The sequence below is a fragment of the Symphalangus syndactylus genome, chromosome 9, assembly GCF_028878055.3.
Source record: "Symphalangus syndactylus isolate Jambi chromosome 9, NHGRI_mSymSyn1-v2.1_pri, whole genome shotgun sequence".
In the NCBI taxonomy this organism is placed as follows: domain Eukaryota; kingdom Metazoa; phylum Chordata; class Mammalia; order Primates; family Hylobatidae; genus Symphalangus; species Symphalangus syndactylus.
Window position 1 is genome coordinate 74562539 of NC_072431.2, and position 21302 is coordinate 74583840.

A 21302-nucleotide genomic window follows, 5' to 3' on the forward strand; every position below is an offset into this window, starting at 1 on the left:
GCCTGGGTGACAGAGCAGGACTCTGTCTCAAAAAACAGAAAAAAGACTGTGATAATCTTAAAAGTTCAGAGAGAAGAGTAACTCTCACAGACAAGGGATCCGCTTAACATTAGCAGCTGATTTCTCAGCAGAAAACTTGGAAGGCCAGTAGGCAGTGGATTATATATTTAAAATAATGAAGAAACCTGTCAACTGAGAAATCTATAGCTGGAAAACTTGTCCTTCAAAAATGAGGGAAAAATTAAGACATTTCCAGATTTTTTTTAAAAGCTGAAAAAATCCATTTATCTCTAAATTTGCCATACAAGAAGTGTTAAAGTCCTTCAGGTTGAAATAAATGAACTCTAGGCAGTAATTATATAAGTAAATAAGCAAGTTATATGAATATATAAAGCTCTCTGGTAAAGGTAAATACATAAACAAACATAAAAACAGTATTATTGTAATTTTGGTTTGTAACTCCGCTTTTTATTTTCTACAGGATTTAAAAGACAAATGCATAACATGTAATTATAAATCTGTTAGGTGGTGTACAGTGAATAAAGATACAATTTGTTACATCAATAACCTAAAAAGAGTAGAGCTATATAGCAGTAGAATTTTGGTATGTGATTGAAGTTAAGTTGAAATAAATTCAAATCAGAATGTTATAACTCTAGGATGTTATATGCAATGTTCATAGTAACCAAAAACAAAATCTACATAGAAAATACACAAAAGGAAATGAGAATAGAAACAAAACTTGTCACTACAAAAAAAATCAACTAAAGATAAAAGAAGTAAATAATTGAGAAAATGACTGGCAAAAATCAGTAACTCTGACATATGAAAACTTTCCATACTACATAAATCTGGAAACTCTATTTCACATGAAACTGGAGCTGAAAGAGACAAATATTTACTTATAAAGTTAAAAGTTATATGGAAAACCAACACTAATTTTTTTTAGAAAAAATTATGGAAAAAGTAAAAATATGCCTTATAGTATCATATAATATCATGTTTTATAGCTCTTGGAAAATAGAAAATAAAATGTTCTGTTAGCATGAATCCTTCTGTGCTCTCAAAAACCCTATGGATTATACCATTATTACCTAAAAAGTCTATTCTCAAATGCAGCAGAGATAATTTTTATAAGGTAGATGTTATTTTTAAATATGGGATAATATTGGTGATTTCAGTTTTAATAACATTGGATTAAGATGAAAGGATAAGAAGATAAAGGCCCCTCAGCAATATAACTCACAAACATGTTCAGAAGCAGTAAGAAGTTATATTAATTATGTTTTGAAAGTCAATAATCTACATTTTTAATGTATGCGTATAGCATAGCTAATGTACTATTGCTGGGTCCATTTATTCAAGGAATAATTGCCGCTACGTGTCAGACATCGTTCTAGCCCTAGGAATGGATACATAAGTGAACAAAGCAAAGATTCTGGTTCTTGTAGAGTTTCCATTAAAAGACCATTTAGTAAAATTTTTCTTCCCCCAAATTATGACATCTGTAAGATCATTTAACAATATGTATAAAAGTCATTGTGGGCTGGGCACGGTGGCTCATACCAGGTGTGGTGACTCAGCGCTCTGTCACCCAGGCTGGAGTGCAGTAGCACACTCTCTGCTCACTGCAACCTCTGCCTCCTGGGTACAAGAGATTCTCCTGCCTCAGCTTTCCGAGTAGCAGGGACTACAGGTGCACAACACCACACCCGGCTAACTTTTGTATTATTAGTAGAGATGGGGTTTCGTCATGTTGGCCGGGCTGTTCTCAAACTCCTGACCACAAGTGATCCACCCACCTCGGCCTCCCAAAGTGCTGGGATTACAGGTGTGAGCCACCACACCCGGCCTTATTCTCTACAACTTTGATGACTTTGGCATATACCCCAAATCTGTAACATATAATATTATCATTCAAATGTAACTCATGGCTTCTCATTGTACTCTGACTTTCTCTAGCTTTTGAATTCTTTATTCTAATATCAGTTTTAAGTCTGACACAAAAGCATGGGAGTTCTAATCAAAATCCAACCTTTTATCATAAAAACTGTCAAGAAATTATGAGTAGTAGAATTTAAAAAGGAAAATAGGCCTATTAATTAGATTTGTATAACTTAACATTTTATGCCTATGAGTCCCCAACAAAGCCCCCAGCTTCTATTTGGATATAAAATGTAAAAGTCACTATTGGATCCAAAAGCAGGACTATGGTAAATAAATTTCTCCACCTAACCAGCTCCTTTTACATGATGCTACATGTTTCTTTTGGCAAATATTGATTGAATGTCGTCTTTGTGTTAGTGTACGTCCTAAGTGCCAAGATACAGAATCTGAAAAGATGGACACAGGACCTGCCTTCTGGGCCTTTTTTTTTTTTTTTTTGAGGCGGAGTTTTGCTCTTGTCACCCAGGCTGGAGTGCAATGGTGAGATCTTGGCTCACTGCAACCTCCACCTCTGGGGTTCAAGTGATTCTCCTGCCTCAACCTCCCGAGTGGCTGGGATTACAGGTACCGGCAACCATATCCAGCTAATTTTTGTATTTTTAGTAGAGGCAGGGTTTCATCATTTTGGTCAGGCTGGTTTTGAACTCCTGACCTCAGGTGGTCCACCCGCCTCAGCCTCCCAAAGTGCTGGGATTACAGGCATGAGCCACCACACCCCGCTAGGAGTTCACACTTTAGCTAGGGAAAATATACAATAAGCAAGCCAATTTTTAAAATGAGAACTTCAATCAGAGTTAAATGCTACAAAGACAATCTCACAGGAAGTTGCGATGTAGAATGATAGGACTCTCAGAACAGTAAGAGAAACTATTATTTCTTACGATGTTTGTCTTTCTTTGTATCGGTGCTCAGCTGAGTCTGCAGTGCTTCAGAGGCAGCTTTCATTTTATAAAAATCTATGATTTCCACTTCTAGTTGTTTTTTCTCTTCCTCGAGCTTCCTTATCTCCTCCTGTTGAATCATTTTAAGATGCTCGAACTTGTCCTGCAGCTGTGAAACCAATGTGCAGTTGTGACACCAAAGCACAGTGTGGCTGAACACCCAAAAGAATATGCTTTTTTCTAAATATCAAACAAACCCAAATCATCACAGTAGAGCATGATCTTAATAACAATCTTAAAAACTCAGGAGTAAACACTGAGATATGGAATTTTTCTTTTCTTTCTTTTTTCCTTTTTTGAGATGGAGTCTCACTCTGCTGCCCAGGCTGGAGTGCAGTGGCACGATCTCAGCTCACTGCAACCTCCATCTCCTGGTTTGAGTGATTCTCCTGCCTCAGCCTCTTGAGAAGCTGGGACTACAGGCATGCACCACCACGCCCAGCTAATTTTTGTATTTTTAGTAGAGATGGGGTTTCACCATGTTGGCCAGGCTGGTCTTTAACTCCTAACCTCAGGTGATCCTCCCGCTTTGGCCTCTCAAAGACTTTTTTTTTTTTTAATATAGAAGCAAGGTCCCACTATGTTGCCCAGGCTGGTCTCAAACTCCTGAGCTCAAGTGATCCTCCCACCTCAGCTTCCCAAAGTGCTGGGACTGACTGGATGCAGTGGCTCATACTTGTTAACTCAGCACTCTGGGAGGCCAAGGCGGAAGGATCGCTTGAGTCCAGGAGTTCAAGACCAGCCCGGGCAATGTAACACAATAGTAAACTTCAACAGGAGAGAGCATCTGTAAAATTGAATATAGATCTTCTGAAATTATCCAGTGAGAGGACAAAGAAAAAAAGAATAAAAAAGAGAAAAGACGGCCGGGCGTAGTGGCTTACACCTGTAATCCCAACACTTTGGTAGGCTGAGGCAGGCAGATCACAAGGTCAGGAGTTCAAGACCAGCCTGGCCAACATAGTGAAACCCCGTCTCTACTAAAAATACAAAAAGTAGCTGGGTGTGGTGGCACACGCCTGTAGTCCAAGCTATTTGGGAGGCTGAGGCAGGAGAATCACTTGAACCCAGGAGGCAGAGGTTGCAGTGAGCTGAGACCATGCCATTGCACTCTAGCCTGGGCAACAGAGAGAGACTCCATCTCAAAAAAAGAAAAAAAAAGAGGGAGAGAAAAGAAAGCCAATGAGACACCATTAGGCAAACCACTGTCAGGTTATGGGAGTTTGAGAAGGAAAGTAGAGAAAGGAGAAGAAAGCTTATTTAAAGAAAGAATGGCTGAAAACTGTCTAAATCATGGGAAAGATTTAGACACCCAAATCCATGAAGCTTAAAGATTCCTAAAGAGGTTCAAACCAAATAGATACTCACCAAGTCACAATATAATCAAATAGTCAAAAGTCAAAGATTTTTTAAAATGTTGAAGAGGCAAGAGAAAAGTGGCATGACATAGACAAGAGAATCTTCATTAGACTGTCAGCAGATTTCTCAGAAGAAACTTTGCAAGTCAGGAGAGAATCAAAAAATACATTCAAAGTGCTGAAAGAAAAAACTGCCAGCAACTAATACTATGTCTGACAAAGCTATCCTTCAGAAAGAAAGAAGAAATAACATGTTTCCTCGACAAACAAAGCTGAGGGAATTCAGGACCACTAGGTCTACCTTAAAAGAAATGCTTAAGGGAGTTTTTCAAGTAAAAATGAAAGAATGCAGCTGGGCATGGTGGCTCATGCCTGTAATCCCAGCATTTTGGGAGGCCGAGGGTGGATCACCTGAGGTCAGGAGGTCAAGACCAGTCTGGCCAACATGGCGAAACCCCATCTCTACCAAAAATACAAAAAATTATCCAGGTGTGGCGGTGGCCACCGAGATTGCGCCACTGCACTCCAGCCTGGGTGACAAGAGCCAAACTGCATCTCAAAAAACAACAACAAAAAAAAAAACTTGAGGCCTGGCCTCCTACTCCCCTCCCACCCCCCTTCTCCAGGCCCAAGCCACCTTGGCTGAGGAGCGGGCCGAGGAAGTGTGAGCCCCTGCCAGGAACCGCCTGCCCAGACCATGTACTCGGCCACAGGCCCCTGATGATTGCATCCAGCAAGGCCTCCCGTGGCCTCAGCATGTTCATGTAGAGGAACGTGGAACCTCACTCTGTGGCTATGTTCCCCTGGTACTCCGTCTCCTTCCTGACCTCTCCCTGCAGCCGCGCAAGGCCCAGCAACCTGCCAGCCACTCAGCGGCCTCCAACCAGACAAAAGAACCTGCTGAGTTGGCAGCTGTTGCTCATGAGCGTCCACCAGGTGGGACAGGGAGTGCTGATCTTGGGCGGCCCCATGAAGCCACCTGCCCTGAAAGCCCAGGGCCCGGAACCCCACATACTTTGGGGGTGGTGGAACCTGGTAAGGGCTCACCTCCCACCACAGAGGAGGAGCCCTGGGCCCCTCAGGGGGGCCCCTGCTGGACAGTGAGACAGAGAATGACCACGATGATGCTTTCCTCTCCATCATGTCTCCTGACACCCAGTTGCCTCTACCACCCAAATGATGTCAGGCCCAGTCCCTCAGTGCCCTGCCCAAGGAACAGGACTATCTTCTGAGAAGGATGGATGCAGCCCCAATAAATGGGACAAGGATCACATCTGGCGGCCCATGAGTGGCGGTCGTGATCTTCAGTAAGCGGCACCAGGCTCTGGCAGGGCCCACCAGTGTCACCCCAGCCAGGACAGCTGAACCGTCAGCCAGATCCTGGGCAAGTGGTGGTACACCCTGGGGCCCAATGAGATGCAGAAGTACCACGACCTGACCTCCCAGGTGAAGGTGGCCCACTTGCAACAAGGACCGAAAGAAGTCCAGCTCAGAGGCCAAGCACACAAGCCAGGGGTTAGCAGGAGGGCACAAGGGCTTGCATGTCAGAGACGGGCACTGCCACTGCCCCTGGGATGTCCTCTGGCAGTTGTATCCCAGACACTCCTGAGCTGGGATACCAAGGAGCAGCTTCTGTGGGGCAGAACGGCTGCACACAGTCAGGGGTCTCAGCTGGGCCCCGAGCCTTCTCCCACAGTGGTGTACGCAGCCTGGACGACAGGGAAGTGACCATCAGCCACTACAGAAACTGAGGCAGGTGGTGTCTGGCACTGCATCGGACTCTGGCCCAAAGCCTTCTACCCAGTATGGAGCTCCAGGCCCCTTTGCAGCCCCTGGTGAGGGAGGTGCCTTGGTGGCCAGTGGGCAGCCCCGCTGCTGCCCACCTGAGCTTCTCACTCCCAGCATGTAGCCAGTGAGGACACAGCAAGTGATGAGGAGCACATGGTCATCCGTGAGGAGGAAGGGGTGATGATGTCATTGCTGACGATGGCTTTAGCACCACTGACATTGATCTCAAGTGCAAGGAGCGGGTGACCGACAGTGAGAGTGCGGACAGCTCTGGGGAGGACCCAGACGGCAACAAGGGCTTTGGTGGAAGGTGTTTGCACCTGTCATCCCTTCCTCCTTTACCCGCTGCCACCCTCTGCTGGACCCTAAGCCCCCAGGGTCCCCCGATCCACCTGCATCCTTGGCACAGGCTATGGTCCCACCCCTTCCTCCTCCTTCAGGTACTTGGATGCTTCCTCCTCAACTTGGCAGCCAACTCCTTCTCACTGGGCCCAGGAACGTTCAAGGCCCAGGAGTCTGGTCAGGGCAGCACAGCGGGCCCCCTACGGCCCCCACTCCTTGGGTAGAGAAGCCGAGGACTGGCTCAGGGAGATGGAGTCCGAGAAGGCGCGGTCCTCCTCACTGCGCGCGCCCTGGACCGGCGCGGGCCCTGGTCATGCGGCTCTTCCAGGACCACGGCTTCTTCCTGTCCCCCAGGCCACAGCCGCCCTCCAGGCCCGCTAGGCACACATCTTCCCCTCCAAGGTTTGTGTGCAGAACATGCTGCCTGCGCTGCCCCAGCAGCTTCAGGCGACACCTGCCCCAGCACCAGCCTCTGGGACGCAGGCAGCGGCTCCTGGAGGCCCGGCACCCACCACCAGCATTCGTTTCACCTGCAGTTGAAGATCCGTGAGGTGCCCAGAAAATCATGCAGCGGCCACTCCCACGCAGCAGCCCCCGAGGCTGAGGCTCCTCACCCTGGACCACCCCCGACCGGCACCACTGCTGCCTCTGCCCCGACTCCCAGCCCCGCGAGGGTCCTGATCCCACCTCATCTGGCTCGGGACTCTGGCTCCGCCCAGGCTGCCCCGCCACTGCTTCTGCCCCAGAGTCCGGGCCTGGACAGCCTGGCTGAAATGGGACTCCCCGGCCCTGCCCCCCACCCCCGGGTCCCTCACACAGCTACCACAGGCAGGTGGGGGACCCCGGAGAAGACCTCAGGACTCACAGTACCCCCTGAGAACATGGACAGTATGTAGGGGTAGCAATGGAGGGCAGGATGGTTATCTCCTCCCGGGTAAAGCTATTTCATCCTTTCCAGTTTGGGACGGAACGAGGCCTGCTCCTCTTATATAGACCCCCTACCCCTGCAGCTCCCTCCCGGTGCCCTGGGACAGCTGGGGGGCCGCAGGGGCAGTCTCCCTCCTCCGAGCCCCTGTACATAGGAATGTGTGACCTTCAGAGCTTTTCACTTTATGCAATATAGCTCTTGCCAGGGCTGCAAGCTGGAGTGTGGTGCGAACCTTGGGCCACAGGGAGGCGCCTGCAGAGTAGAGGGAGTGCATGCACCAATTTTTTTCCCCAGAGGGGCTGGACTCAGGTTAGTTTGGGGGTGGAGGCTCCTGCACTTTGCCACAGGCAGCGGGAGGGTTTTCTCCCCACCCCTTCCTGCCCTTCCAACTTGGGCTGTACTTTCTAAGAAGGTGATTCCCCTGCCCTTGCCCCCTTCCCAAGAATAGAACATGTTGATCATGTGCGATATTTCTTACTGTGCCGAGAAGCCGCGATGACCGAGATTAAAGCTGTTTAACACCAAATAATCATAATCATAATCATAATCATAATCATAATCATAATCAAATAAAAACTAGACTTCACACTGGTTTGGCCTGATCTGTTGGGGCCTGGTGCAGAAACTCACTCCGAAACAACTACCTCCCGCAATTTTTATATCATGGTGGCCACAATTCCAAAATTCCATACTTTTGGAATTGATACACAAAAGATAAATAAAAAATTAGAGGCCAGGTCCGGAGACTCACACCTGTAATCCCAGCACTTTGGGAGGCCGGGGCGGGCGGATCACCTGAGGTCAGAAGTTGAAGACTAGCCTGGCCAACATGGTGAAATCCCGTCTCCACTAAAAATACAAAAATTAGCCAGGAGTGGTGTTGGGCAACAAATCACAAAGGAAGACAGAAAGAGAGGAACAAAGAAACTACAAAACAGTCAGAAAACAATTAATAAAATGATAATAGTCCTTACCTATAAAAATTACTTTGAAAGTAAATAGATTAAGCCCACTAATCACAAGACACAAAGTAGCAGAATGAATAAAGAAACAATTCTCAATAATATGTGGCTTACAAGAGACTCACTTTTGCCTTAAGGACACACTTAGACTAAAAGTGAAGGAATAGAAAAACATGGCTGGACGCGGGGGCTCATGCCTGTAATCCCAGCACTTTGGGAGGCCAAGGCAAATGGATCACTTGAGGTCAGGAGTTCAAGACCAGTCTGTCCAACATGGTGAAACCCCATCTCTACTAAAAATACAAAAAAAAAAAAAAAATTAGCCACTCATGGTAGTGGGCACCTGTAGTCCCAGCTACTCAGGATGCTGAGGCAGGAGAATCTCTTGAGTTCAGGAGGTGCAGATTGCAGTGAGCCAAGATCACGCCACTGTACTCCAGCCTAGGTGACAGAGCAAGACTCTGTCTAAAAAAAAAAAAAAAAAAAGGAAAAAGAAAAAGATATTCCACACAAATTATAGGCAAAAGAGGATAGGGCAGGTATACTTATTGCAGACAATTAGACTTTTGGTCAAATGTTGTCATAAGAGACAAGATCACTATATAATAATAAAGAAATCAATTTATAAAGAGGCTATAACAATCATCAAATATATGACAACATTGGAGCACCTACTATATAAAGCAAATATTAACAGAAATGAAGGAAGAAACTTACAGCAATATGAGAACAGTAGGGGACCACTGTATCCCACTTTCAGCACCAGATAGTCCATCCAAACAGAAAGTAAGTAGGGAAAGAGTAGATGTGAATAACTATAGACCCAATAGACCGAATAGGCATAGATAATTTCACTGAACGGTAGAAGAATACATTCTTCTCAAGGGCACAAGGAACATTCTCCAACATATTGGGCCACAAAACAACTCTTAACAAATTTTAAAAGTTTGAAATCATATTATGTATCTTTTTTATCATAATAGTATAATATTAGAAATCAATAACAGAAAGATTTTACTATTGAAGCACTATTCATAATAGCCAAAATTTGGAAGCAACCTAACTGTCCACAACAGATGAGTGGATGAAAAAAAATGTCACATATACCCAGTGGACTACTATTCAACCCTAAAAAAGAATGAGATCCTGTCACTTGCAACAACATGGATGGAACTGGAGGACCTCATGTTAAGTGAAACAAGCCAGGCACAGAATGATAAACTTCACATGTTCTCACTTACTTGTGGGAGCTAAAAATTAAAATAATTGAACTCAGTCGGGCGCAGTAGCTCACACCTGTAATCCCAGCACTTCAGGAGGCTGAGGCAGGTGGATCACCTGAGGTCAGGAGTTTGAGACTAGCCTGGCCAACATGGTAAAACTCCATCTCTACTAAAAATACAAAAATTAGCTGGTGTGGTGGTGCATGCCTGTAATCCCAACCACTTGGGAGGCTGAGGCAGGAGAATCGTTTGAACCCAGGAGGTAGAGGTTGCAGTAAGCTGAGATCCCACAGCCGCACACCAGCCTGGGTAACAGAGCGAGACTTTGTCTCAAAAAAAAAAAATTAAACTCATGGAGATAGAGAATGAAATGATGATTACCAGAGGCTGGGAAGGGTGGTAGGGGTGGGGGGAAGTGAGGACATTTATTGGTACAAAAATATAGTTAGAAAGAATAAATAAGACCCAGTATTTGATAGCACAACAGGGTGACTATACACAATAATAATTTAATTGTGCCTTTTAAAATAACTATCATTGGATTTCTTATAACACAAAGGACAAATGCTTGAAGGGATAGATATCCCATTTACCTTGATGTGATTATTACACATTGTGTGCCTATATCAAAATATCTAACATACCCCATAAATATGTATACCTACTAGGTACCCATAGAAATTAAAAATTAAAAAATATACATCTCTTGACACAAATGAAGATAAAAAACAACATATCAATAGTTACGGGATACAGCAAAAGCAGTTTAAGAGTGAAGTTTATTGCAATAAATGCCTATATTAAGAAAAAATAGATCAAATAATGTAATTTCACATCTCAAGAGAAAAAGAAAAACAAACCAAGCGCAAAGTCAGTAAAAGCAAGAAAATAGTAAAAATCACAGCAGAAATAAATAAGATATAGACTAGAGAAACAATAGAAAAAAATCAACGAACTAAGTCTGTTTTTTTTAAAGATAAATAAATGAACAACCCTTAGAAAAACTAAGAAAAAGGAGAGAAAACTCAAACAAATAAAATCAGAAATGAAAGGTGACACATAACCACCGATACCAAAGAAATACAAATGATCATGAGACTACTATGAAAAATTATAAGCCAACAAAATTTGATAGCCTAAAAAAGAAATTGGATAACCTTGGTTAATAAATTTCTATAACCACACAATCTACAAAGATTGGATCATGAAGAAACTGGAAATCTGAAAAGACTACTAATAGGTGAAGAGATTTAATCAGTAACAAAAAATGCTACCAAAGAAAAGGCTGTACTAGGTGACTTTACTGGGGAAGGCTACAAAACATTTAAAATGGAAATAATAGGCCAGGTGCAGTGGCTCATGCCTGCAATCCCCGCAGTTTAGGAGGCTGAGGTGGGCAGATCACTTGAGCTCAGGAGTTCGAGACCAGCCTGGGCAACATAGTGAGACCCCATCTCTACTAAAAGTACGAAAAAATAGCCAGGCATGGTGGTACATGCCTGTGGTCCCAGCTACTCGAGAAGCTGAGGTGGGAGGATCACTTGAGACTGGGAGGTGGAAGTTGCAATGAGCTGAGATCACACCACTTCACTCCAGCCTGGGTGACACAGCAAGATCTCGTCTTAAATAGATAAATAAAATGGAAAAATACAAAAATACTTCCCAAAGTCTTCCAAAGAATAGAAGAGGAGAGGGGAGAGTATGCTTTTTTTTTTTTTTTTTTTTTATGAGACGGAGTCTCACTCTGTCTCCAAGGCTAGAGTGCAGTGCAGTGGTGCGATCTTGGCTCACTGCAAACTTCACCTCCTGGGTTCATGCAATTCTCCTGCCTCAGCCTCCTGAGCAGCTAGGATTACAGCTGCACACCACCACGCCCGGCTAATTTTTGTATTTTTAGTACAGACGGGGTTTCGCCATGTTGGCCAGGCTGGTCTTGAACTCCTGACCTGAGGTGATTTGCCTGCCTCAGCCTCCCAAAGTGCTGGGATTACAGGCATGAGCCACCTCACCTGGCCAGGAGAATACACTTCTAAATGCATTCGAAGAAGACATTATTACTCTGATACTACAGCCAGAAGAGGACACTATGAGAAAAAAAAAAAAATTATAGGCCAACATTTGTGAAGAGCCAACTAGGAAATCCTCAACAAAACACTAGCAAACTGAATTAGATCGCACATTAAATATCAGATGGCCAAGTGGAATTTATTCTTGGAATGCAAGGATGATTCTAATACACGAATCAATAAATGTGACCACATGCAGAAAAACAAAATTAGATCTTTATCTCAAACCATATGCAAATCTCAACTCAAAATGGATGAAAGACTTAACTGCTGTAAGATCTAAAGCTGTACAACTACTTTAAAAAATTAGGGTTAAGTTCCTTAACTTAGGTCTGAACAATGATTTTTTGGATACAAACTCCAAAGCATAGACAACATAGGCAAAAATGACAAATAAAATTATATCAAACTAAAAAGCTCCTGCACAGCCAAAAAAACCAATCAACAGACTAAAGAAACAAATGATGAAATGTGAGAAAATATTTGCGAACTGTACATCTGATAAGGGGTTAATGCCCAAAATATACAAAAACTCAATTCAATAGTATGAAAACAACCTCATTCCAAAAATGGACAATGAATATGAACTTTTTTTTCTTTTTTTTTTGAGATGGAGTCTCACTCTGTCGCCCAGGCTAGAGTGCGGTGGTGCAATCTGGGCTCACTGTAACCTCTACCTCTCAGGTTCAAGTGATTCTCCTGCCTCAGCCTCCTGATTAGCTGGGACTACAGGCGTGTGCCACCACATCTGGCTAATTTTTGTATTTTTAATAGAAACGGGGTTTCACCATGTTGGTCAGGCTGGTCTTTAATTCCTCACCTCAAATGATCCACCCACCTCCACCTCCCAAAGTGCTGGGATTATAGGCGAGAGCCACTGCGCCTGGCTGAATCTGAACATTTTTTAAAAGAAGACATAAAAGGCAAATAGAGATATGAAAAAATATTCAACCTCATTAATCATCAGAGAAATGCCAATTTAAACCACAATTAGATGGCACCTCATATCTGTTAGAAAAACAGAAAGATAAGTGTTTACAAGAATGATTTTATAGAAAGATAAGTGTTTACAAAAAAAAAAGATAAATGTTTACAAGAATTTTATAAAACGATGATAAAAAAGTAAATCAGTACAGCTATTATGAAAAATATGGGTATTCATTAAACAACTGAAAATAGAATAACCATATGGTTCAGCAACCCCACTAATAGTTACATATTCAAAGGAAATAAAATAAGTATGTCAAAGAGATATCTACACTTTCATGTTTATTGCAGCATTAATTGACAATAATCAAGACATGTAATCAACCCTAAGAGAACACATAGTTGAGATATGGAAAAGAAACTAATCTCCAGAAAGAAAGAAAAAATAAGCAGATGTACAGGAATAAGGTTCATAACTAAGGGAAGTGAGGTGGGAGAGAAAGAGAAAATTTAAATGGTTGCTTTGGTTTCTGGTCACTTCCTAGTTTTGGTTTAAGTCTTCATGAGGCCAGGCGTGGTGGCTCACATCTGTAATCCCAGCACTTTGGGAGGCCAAGCGGGGGCGGATCACGAGGTCAGGAGATCGAGACCATCCTGGCTAACACAGTGTAAACCCTGTCTCTACTAAAAATACAAAAAAAAAAAAATTAGCTGGGCACGGTGGCGAGCGCCTGTAGTCCCAGCTACTCCGGAGGCTGGGGCAGGAGAATGGCGTGAACCCGGGAGGCAGAGCTTGCAGTGAGCCAAGATCGCACCACTGCACTCCAGCCTAGGTAACAGAGCGAGACTCTGTCTTAAAAAAAAAAAAAAAAGTCTTCATGAGATCCAGCTATGTCTCTTGTCCTTAGATGTCATGACATACCCTTGTATACATCCAAACTTTTTCCTTTATACCTAAGCTAATTTTTTTTTTTTTTTTTTGAGACGGAGTCTCACTCTTGCCCAGGCTGGAGTGCAGTGGCACCATCTCGGCTCACTGCAACCTCTGCCTACTGGGTTCAAGCGATTCTCTTACCTCAGCCTCCCGAGTAGCTGGAATTACAGGCATGCACCACCGTGCCCGGCTAATTTTTATATTTTTAGTTGAGACGGGGTTTCACCACGTTGGCCAGGCTGGTCTTGAACTCCTGACCTTAGGGGATCCGCCTGCCTCCATCTCCCAAAGTGCTGGGATTATAGGTGTGAGCCACTGCACCCGGCCGGAATTTTTATTACTTATAATTCAGCTGTCTTTGAGTGAGACATCTGGCCTATAACACCTAATTTCCATTTTGTTCTTATGAAAAAGGAAGTTTATGTTCCAATTTACCAATTAAACTAAATGTTCTTAAACTAAAGCCACCTACACTTGAGAGAAAGAAATTATGGTTCCAAAAATATGTCTTCACCAAAAACGTATTTGTGGCAAATAATTAAAACTATATTAATAGCCTTTTTTTCCATTTTATTAGAAATGGCATGGAATAACATAAATAATTTACATAATTTACCAACTTAAAATTTTCTCATTAATCAAGGCCAGCATTAGTCAACATTTGCTTATTTATAAAAGTGAAGACAATTTTCTAGTGCATTAATAGTATTAGACAGTACAAGACTCTTCTCAGAGTAAATAGCTTGGGTTTGTCACAAATTAAACTTTATGCATGAAAATTTAAATTATAAATAAAATAAATAATTTTTATAAAATTATCTTAAGGGTTATTTAAATGGAAAAATTAAGTTCTCTAGAAAAAACACTACAGACTATAATTTTGTAAAGGCTATATTCAAGTCTACATGGTAAAAAGCTACTTTTTGAAAAATAGCAAGTATCCTCCAAAAACATCAAGTAAACTCTTGAGATTAAAATCCCCAAATTAATAGGGCACCTAAAAATTAATACAAATTATATCAAACTGTCAGTACTAACCTCTTTTTCAGCTTCTTTAAATGTTGCTTCTTTCTCCTTGACTCGCTGCATAAATCTCTGTTTCAACTCTTCTTCTTCCCTCTGACATTGATCATAGAACTCTTGTCTTTTGGCTTCAAAGATTTCTTGAAAACTAAAGAGAAATGTTTTCTTAGTCTTACATTAAAATGAAGTGGGAGAATCGCTTGAACCCAGGAGGCAGAGGTTGCAGTGAATCAAAATCGCGCCACTGCACGCCAGCCTGGGAGACAGAGTAAGACTCCATCATAAAAAAATAAAATACAATGAAAAATTAAAAAATGCTAGTATAAACATGTAAAAAATATATATTGTATGTTACATCCTATATAAGGAAATTTACCAACATTCTCTCATGTTTAGCAGCACAAAATGGAAATTTCCATGTCATAAGATGTAAAACCCAAGGCACAATACTTAAGATCAGAGTATACAGAGAGTATATGTAAAGAATACTAGAATTTTCCAACACTTATGTGAGTGAATTCTTATCCCCACCACTTTCCAGGATATCATACATCTTCATATCTTTTGACAATAACATTCAGGGAAACCTCTAATATGTATGAGATGATTTTCAAAAATCCTCTAAAATGAAGCAAAAAGTCTTTCAAAATGTTATTATCATTCATTTAAGATAGTTAAAATTTTGGGTGTCTGCAAAGAACAATGAATGATATAACTAGAATATATACACTACAGTGCCATGTTTTTGCAACACAAGTCCTATTCTTCTTTTTTTTTTTTTTTTTTTGAGACAGTCTCTCTTTGTCACCCAGGCTGGAGTGCAGTGGCACGATCTCAGCTTACTGCAACCTCTGCTGCCCAGGTTCAAGCGATTCTCCTGCCTCAGCCTCCCGAGTAACTGGGATTACGGGCACCCGCCACCACGCCCGGCTAATTTTTTTTTGTATTTTTAGTAGGGACAGGGCTTTACCATGTTGGCCAGGCTGATCTTAAACTCCTGACCTCAGGTAATCTGCCTGTCTCGGTTTCCCAAAGTGCTGGGATTACAGTCGGGAGCCACTGCACCCAGCTTTATTCTTCTTCAAGTTAGAGCAAACACCTGCTCTCAAACTTTTCTCATTTAACTTCCAGTACACTGCACTACTGCTTTTCAGCTGGTTCCTCCATCAAACTCTTCTTATTGTCTTTTGTCAAACTTTGCTAATATTTTTCCATCTTTTTCTTTATCCTTTTTTTTTTTTTTAAGGTGGAGTCTTGCTCAGTCCGCCAGGCTGGAAGTGCAGTGAGGTGATCTTGGCTCACTGCAACCTCCGCCTCCAGGGTTCAAGAGATTCTCCTGCCTCAACCTCCCAAGTGGCTGGGATACAGGCGTGTGCCACCACGCCCGGCTACTTTTTGCATTTTTAGTAGACACAGGGTTTTACCATGTTGGCCAGGCTGCTCTCAAATACCTGATCTCAGATGATCCACCCGCCTCAGTCTCCAAAAGTGCTGGGATTACAGGCGTGAGCCACAGCGCCCAGCCTATCCTTTCTTTCATATAATACAGATACATTTCATATAAATACAAAAAATAGAACAAAATACTGGGTTTTCTCTTCAATACACATTTCAGCATATATACATATTGAATACACATATTTCAGCATAAAAATGAGATCTCACATTATATTGTTCCTACTATCTATACCTTCGTCAAAAGATCATAAAAACACCTAACATTCAGGGTGTTTTCTTTATGATGGCTCAAGATGGGAGAAGTATAATTATTCTCATACCCAAATTATCATACCTTGTGTTTGTAGGGACTCCTAAATTATCCATTTGGTTGTGCTAGCAATATTTGTACTCACCTAACTGGCTGGTTGTCTGGGCCCACATCTGTAAAGCCCATTTTCTGCAGTTTTTGGTACCTATAACATTCATAGTGCTGAGTGTGGGTTTTTTCTTTTAGATTTTCCATATTGGTACAAAGAAGCATATCTCGGAGCTTAACGAAGTCACAGTGATTTTCATTTTCCACTAGTAAAAAAAAATAATGAATCAACAACATTCAATATCCATCCCTGACAATCAGTAAGTGTTCATGAATGAATACATGAATAAAAAGCACATTTAAAATAACACACAACTGAACAATTCGATTAATAGCTATAATTCTTTTAAGCATGTAAGTGTGGTTGTACTATACATACCAACCATAGGCAGAGATTATTTATAGGTTAGCAAATATGCTTTAAACTTATTATCTGAAGAATAAGCAGGAAATAGTGAAATAATATTTTATATGCATATATGCTATAGGTTTTTATTAACAATTGTGTAGTATGTTATAAACTGGGTATTTTGCAGTGCTAACGGAATATGTAATATAACATCACTAGTGTAAATAATTTTATCAGAGTAAATTCTGCTAGAAAAAAGGCCTTACAATTGTAAATATTTTAGTTATGAAATTCCATTTATATATCATATTTAGGAGACATTGTTAGTCAATATTCAAAATCAATCAACAAATTCACATAGCTGTTTTAATGATACATACAGACTGACAGTGAAGACATGGAAAGATATTTCATGCAATTAGAAACTAAAAGAGAAGGCACAGAAAGCTATACTATCACAGAAGATAGACTTTAAGTCAAAAACTGTAAAATGATATAAAGAAGGTCATCATATCATGATGAAGAGGTCAGTTCATTAAAAGAACTACAATTGTAAATATATATGCACCCAATATCACAACTTCTAAATATATAAGGCAAATATTAGTAGATCTGAGGAGGAGATAGACTGTATTACAATAATAGTAAGGGACTTAGACACCCTACTTTCAGCAATGGATAGATTATCCAGACAGAATATCAGTAAGAAAATATCAGATTTAAACTACACTTTAGACCAAATAGACCTAATGTTCGTATGTGGAATATTTCATCCAACAGCAAAGTAATACACATTTTTCTCAAACAAACACAAGACATTCTTCAGGATAGATTATATGTTAGGCCACAAAATAAGTCTTAATATATTTTGAAAGATTGAAATAAAAATGTGAGTGCAGATGTCTTTTGACAGATCAATTTCATTCCACTAGGGTACATACCCGGAAGTGGTACTGCTGGATCACACAGTAATACTATTTTTAGTTTTGGAGGAACCTTCACATTATTTCCCAAAATGGCTGTAACAACTTAAATTCCCACTAATGATGTTTAAGAATTCCCTTCTCTCTTGGGAATGTATATAAACTGCTGGTGGGAATATAAATTAGTTCAGCCATTGTGAAAAGTAGTTTGATAATTTCTTTTTTTCTTTCTTTTTTTTTTTTTTTGAGACAGAGTTTCGCTTTTGTCACCCAGGCCGGAGTACAGCAGTGCAATCTCGGCTCACTGGGTTCAAGTGATTCTCTGACCTCAGCCTCTCAAGTAGCTGGGATTACAGATGTCCACCACCACGCCCAGCTAATTTTTGTATTTTTAGTAAAGATGGAGTTTCACCATGTTGACCAGGATGGTTTCGAACTCCTGACCTCAGGTGATCCGCCCTTCTCAGCCTCCCAAAGTGCTGGGATTACAGGCATGAGCCACCAAGCCCGGCCTGACAATTTCTTAAAGAATTAAAACAGAACTACCATTTGACCCAGTAATCCTATTACCAGGTTTATATCCAAAGGAATATATATTGTTCTATCATAAAGACACAGGCACGTGTATGTTCATCGCAGCACTATTCACAATAACAAAGATATAGAATCAATCTAAATGCCCATCAATGGTAGACTGGATAGGGAAAATGAACATATACACTATGGAATACTGCACAGCCATAAAAAAAAGAACAAGATCGTGTCCTTTGCAGCAATATGAATGGAGATAAGGCCATTATCCTAAGTGATGTAATGCAGGAACAGAAAACCAAACACCACATACTCTCATTTATAAGTAGGAGATAAATATTGAGAACACATGGACACAAAGGGGAGAACAACAGACACTGGGCCTCCTAGAGGGTGGAGGGTGGGAGGAGAGTGAGGACAGAAAAGCTACTATGCTTACTTTTTTTTTCTTTTTTTTTTTTTTTTTTTTTGTTAGTATATGTGCTGCTGAAGTGAGCACTTTTTTTTTTTTTTTTTTGAGACAGAGTCTCGCTCTGTTGCTGAGGCTGGAGTGCAATGGCACGATCTCGGCTCACTGCAACCTGCGCCTCCTGGGTTCAAGTGATTCTCCTGCTTCAGCCTCTTAAGTAGCTGGGATTACAGGAGTGCACCACCACGCCTGGCTAATTTTTGTATTTTTTAGTAGAGACAGGGTTTCGCCATGTTGGTCAGGCTAGTCTTGGACTCCTGAACTCAGGTGATCCACTCGCCTTGGCCTCCCAAAGTGCTGGGATTACAGACTCGAGCCACTGCTCCGGCCAGTACTATGCTTATTATCTCTGTGATGAAATAATCTTTTACACCAAACCCCCATGACGTGCAATTTATCTATATAACAAATTTGCACATGTACCCGTGAACCTAAAATAAAAATTAAAAAAGAAAAAAAAGAATTCTCTCTTCTCCATATGCTTGCCAGCACTCGTAATGGTTTGTCTTTTTTTTTTTTTTTTTTTTTGAGACAGAGTCTTGCTCTGTTGCCCAGGCTGGAGTGCAGTGGCGCAATCTCGGCTCACTGCAAGCTCTGCCTCCCGGGTTCACGCCATTCTCCTGCCCCAGCCTCCCAAGTAGATGGGACTACAGGCGCCCGCCACTACGCCAGGCTAATTTATTGTATTTTTAGTAGAGACAGGGTTTCACCGCATTAGCCAGGATGGTCTCGATCTCCTGACCTCGTGATCCACCCGCCTCAGCCTCCCAAAGTGCTGGGATTACAGGTGTGAGCCACCGCGTCCGGCCTGTCTTTTTGATAATAGTCATTCTAACAGCCATGAGGTGATACTTCATCATGTGTTTAATTCGCATTTTCCTGATGATTAGAGATGCTATTTTTTCATATTTCTTTTGCCGTTTGTATTTCTTCTTTTGAGAAATGTCTGTTCAGATCCTTTGCCCTTTTTCCTTGTGTTATTTGTTTTCTTGCTATTGAGTTGTTAGAGTAATATCAAAAATATTATATATTTTGGACATTCGCCCCTTATCAGATGTATAAGTTGAAAATATTTTTTCCAATCTCTAGGTTGTATCTTCATGCTATTAAATTGTTTCTTTTGGTTTTGTTGCTGGTGTTTTCGAAGTTCTTTTTTTTTTTTTTTTGAGGCGGAGTCTCTGTCACCCAGGCTGGAGTTCAATGGCAACAATCTCGGCTCACTGCAACCTCTGCCTCCTGGGTTCAAGCACTTCTCCTGCCTCAGCCTCCCTCCCAAGTAGCTGGGATTACTGTCACCCACCAACATGCCCAGCTAATTTTTGTATTTTTAGTAGAGACAGGGTTTCACCATGTTGGTCAGGCTGGTCTGAAACTCCTGACCTCAGGTGATCCGCCCGCCTCAGCCTCCCAAAGTGCTGGGATTACAGGTGTGAGTCACTGCACCTGGCCAGCTTTTGTTAGAAATCCGCTCTCCTGTGGCAGGAGTGCACAGGCCAGGGATCATGAAGACCCTCGAGTCAAACCTGAGTGTCAGGCCTGGAGTCGGCTTCACTATGGACACGTCCAATCGGCCCAAAACTAGGGTAACAGTGATAGCACAGCTTGACCTTTCCCTTCTGCCTTTTCCTTGTACAGAGTGAGTTCTCTTCTTGGATGCAGGACATCTTTTGACTCTTGCAGTTTGAAGATTCTTATGTTTATTTTCTTCTTCTTCCTCTTCCACTATCATTTCATCTACTTGTATCACCTTCCGTGTTTCAGCAGATTTCAGGGGTGTTTGAATAGCTCCCGCGGTTAGTTTGTTTATTTTGGTGATATCCAGGTCAGCTGTTGCTGCCTCTTCCAAGCCCTGTTTGTTTCCTCCAAGGGAGAAGTAGTTGAGCCATTCATCTTTGCGCAGTGCCTTGGGGAGCCCCAGGATCTGGATGTTGTAGAGGTTATCCACCTCCTTGAAGAGGTTCTGCCTGTCAGACTCAATTGGCTTGATTCGTATTTCCACTTCGTGGTCGAAGTCTTTAAGAAAGGAAGCGAGCTTCCACCTCCCTAAGGAGTTGGTCTTGTCCACCCAACTACTGCCCTTTCTAGGAGCCATGGTGTTTGATGGAGGCTGTAGGGAGCGACGGAGATGGGGAAGTAAGGCAAACTCTTCTCCAATTTCAAATCAAGTTTTACAGTTTGTTTTTTTTTTTTTTTTTGAGATGGAGTCTTGCTCTGTTGCCCAGGCTGGAGTGTAGTGGTGTGATCTTGGCTCACTGCAACCTCTGCCTCCCAGGTTCAAGTGATTCTTCTGCCTCAGCCTCCCAGGTAGCTGGGACTATAGGCACACACCACCATGCCTGGCTAATTTTTCTGTTTTTTTAGTAGAGAAGGGGTTTCACCATGTTGGCCAGGCTGGTCTTGAACTCCTGACTTCAGGTGATCTGTCCACCTCAGCATCCTAAAGCACTGGGATTACAGGTGTGAGCCACTGCACCCAGCATTTTTTTTTCTTTTTTTTGAGACGGAGTCTCACTCTGTCACTCAGGCTGGAGTGCAGTGGTGCGATCTCGGCTCACTGCCACCTCTGTCTCCCAGGTTCAAGTGATTCTCCTGCCTCAGCCTCCTGAGAAGCTGTTACAGGTGCCTGCCACCACACATGGCTAAGTTTTTGCATTTTTAGTAGAGATGGGTTTTTTCCATGTGGGCCAGGCTGGTCTCAAGCTGCTGGCCTCAAGTGATCCACCCGCTTCAGCCTCCCAAAGTGCTGGGATTACAGGCATGAGCCACCGCGCCTGG

General features: G+C 42.3%; 2 protein-coding genes across 2 annotated transcripts in view; both read right to left on the minus strand.

Moving 5' to 3' along the window:
* The window catches only part of SEPTIN14 (septin 14), a 92079-nt gene that overhangs the window by 14772 nt on the left and 56005 nt on the right, over positions 1-21302 (minus strand). The window contains exons 8-10 of the mRNA XM_055293065.2: positions 16293-16461; positions 14455-14587; positions 2829-2997 (exon numbers count right to left, since the gene is read on the minus strand). Coding sequence (XP_055149040.1) covers positions 2829-2997; positions 14455-14587; positions 16293-16461 — 471 coding nt within the window. The remainder of the gene's footprint in view (positions 1-2828; positions 2998-14454; positions 14588-16292; positions 16462-21302) is intronic.
* Positions 16651-20619, minus strand: LOC129490486 (borealin-like). The gene is made up of 2 exons (XM_055294412.1): positions 19971-20619; positions 16651-16688 (listed from the first exon to the last, which is right to left on the minus strand). Exons 1-2 carry the CDS (start codon positions 20617-20619, stop codon positions 16651-16653), a joined length of 687 nt encoding a protein of 228 aa, XP_055150387.1.

What these genes read in the sequence shown, in the direction of transcription:
- LOC129490486 (XM_055294412.1), bottom strand. Translation starts at nt 20,619, where the DNA reads ATGGCTCCTAGAAAGGGCAGTAGTTGGGTGGACAAGACCAACTCCTTA. An exon ending in TTCTAACAAAAGCTGGCCAG is followed by an intron (nt 16,689 to 19,970) that starts GTGCAGTGACTC and finishes CTTATTCTTCAG; the next exon opens with ATAATAAGTTTAAAGCATAT.